This window comes from Solanum tuberosum, unplaced genomic scaffold, assembly GCF_000226075.1.
Source record: "Solanum tuberosum cultivar DM 1-3 516 R44 unplaced genomic scaffold, SolTub_3.0 scf00104, whole genome shotgun sequence".
NCBI classification, from domain to species: Eukaryota; Viridiplantae; Streptophyta; class Magnoliopsida; order Solanales; family Solanaceae; genus Solanum; species Solanum tuberosum.
In genome coordinates, this window is record NW_006239030.1 from 1,209,520 (window position 1) to 1,211,626 (window position 2,107).

Genomic DNA, 2,107 nt, shown 5'->3' on the forward strand with positions numbered 1-2,107 from the left:
CTTCAATTGAAATCATAGATACAAAATGACACACATACATTGATTAAACATAACAACAATACAAATCAAAGAGAAATCCAAATATGCAGCACTTGAACTACTGGTTGCTGATGAACATAGCAACAACACAAATCAAAATACACAAAAGTATCTTCTTGTTGAACCTACACCATTTCAACCTTCTATTGAGTCTCCTCTCCAATAACAAATTAGAGTTCATCAAGTTGTCAATATGAACCTGTCTAATACATAATTCTTGCTCCAACTCATTGATTTTGTTCACCAATCTTGGAAGGATAAAACTTGATCTTGGATCCACTTCTTCTTTGTCCCTCCATCGAAAAAATTTGCAATTTTTAGACTGAAAATGAACCAAAATAGTACATTAGCATCGTTCAAAATAAAGTGTAGCAAGAATACAAGAAAAAACACATACACCATAGCATGGGCAAGACCAAAATCTTCTTCCCGGATTTAATTTCGACCAAGAAGTTTGCAAATTCAGCAAAATTCCGTGTTTGCATCTCACTACAGCGTTGAGCATTGGGTCTGATTCATCCATACAAAGCTTATTCAAGTTTTCCTTTGCCATTTTTGATGAATTTCGAGAAAATTCAAAAATTCAAATTAGAGACCTAAATAAGAAATTAGAGCAGATTACAAACCCTAAATTCAACATTTGAAGTAGAAATGAACATTAACAACTAAACCATACTTAATTTTGAGAGGAAATCATGAATTTTTTATAAAAGGAACAAGGATTAATGGTTGGGTAGAAGAAACAATGGTTTATTTAAAGGTGGGGAAGATGACCGTTGGAAAAGGAGGAATTTTTCGTCAAAATTAACCTTCTAACGCGCCTAGAGGAGGTGAGAACACCTCCCATGACAGGTCAGCACTTAGGTGTGTAGAAAATATAGAAATTTAAAGTTCAGGTGGGTAATAGGACACCCGTGAAGTTGGAGTGTGTAGTTGGGATTTCGGGTATAGGTTGGGGGGGTTTTAGACCATTTTCTCTTATATTAAACCAGTGGATTGTCTATTTGTTTATTCATCAACCACTCGCAGTCATGTATGCCCATTCTCAGATATGAAATAGTTAGGATAATATTGTATTTACTAATTTGGGCATTTAACATAATGACTTTTGGAGTAATTTTTCAAACCTATAAATAGATGTCACGCCCCGAGCCTACACCCTGGGCGGAACTGGCACTCAAAGATCATCGCTGGCCCCAAGCGAACCCTTGGCCTGACTTACTTAACTCAGCAGAAGACAATATGCATCTAAACAAAGATCAATAGCACTTAAGTGAACTGAATAATAAAATAACTGAGAATGCTTAAATGTTAAACATTCAACTTGGCCAAAAGTGGCAACCCAAGTCTTAACAATAAGGAATGATAATGAAAAAGACTCAAAGAACTAACATCTGACTGTCTATGAAGCCTCTAAAACAACTGAGATGGATGTTGGGACAAACCCCACAACATCCTAATGAACTAACTAGAAAGCAATGAAAATAGATCATTCGGAATGCAAGGAGGCTCACCGACTGACTCTGAACTGCTCACTGGATCAACGGTGCGCTGGGATGCCGATCCTAGTTACCTATGTCTGCAAACCAACTGGCATCAGTACATTGAATGTACGAGTATGCGAGTTGGAATGCTACAACAACACATGCTTGAAAGACATTCTGAAAGAAACACTTACCTTGGCTCTTCTCACCTCATGAATACTTAACTGAACTCATTTCAATATAAAGTAGTTTAAAACAAGTGTCATATAAAGAAAAGTTGTTTAAAACATAATGTCAACTCTTTGTATTTAGAAATACAATAACAACTCTGTATGTATGCAAAGATACAATATGAACTCTGCTTGTATATGAAAAATACAAATATATCTGATGTATATAAAGATATAAAATAATGTTGTGGGAGTTTCTCTAACCGACAACCATCACATAAGAGCTATTGTGATGATACAACGATCTCCCTCACGCTGCCAGCGCATCCTATACTTGACCAAAGGTATAGGACCTGAATTACTAAGTGGATCCATTAGTCTATGCGAAAAGGATTCATCTAAAAAGTATGACCC

At 36.0% G+C, this 2,107-nt stretch overlaps 1 protein-coding gene across 1 annotated transcript; it reads right to left on the reverse strand.

Moving 5' to 3' along the window:
- Nucleotides 1–72: 72 nt before the first annotated feature.
- On the reverse strand, nucleotides 73–705 carry LOC107060921 (uncharacterized). Its single transcript, XM_015309484.1, has 2 exons — nucleotides 437–705; nucleotides 73–361 (listed from the first exon to the last, which is right to left on the reverse strand). The coding sequence occupies exons 1-2, from the start codon at nucleotides 590–592 to the stop codon at nucleotides 98–100; spliced, it is 420 nt and encodes a 139-aa protein (XP_015164970.1). The 5' UTR covers nucleotides 593–705; the 3' UTR covers nucleotides 73–97.
- Nucleotides 706–2,107: the final 1,402 nt, after the last annotated feature.

What these genes read in the sequence shown, in the direction of transcription:
- LOC107060921 (XM_015309484.1), bottom strand. Translation starts at nt 592, where the DNA reads ATGGCAAAGGAAAACTTGAATAAGCTTTGTATGGATGAATCAGACCCA. An exon ending in GGTCTTGCCCATGCTATGGT is followed by an intron (nt 362 to 436) that starts GTATGTGTTTTT and finishes GTTCATTTTCAG; the next exon opens with TCTAAAAATTGCAAATTTTT.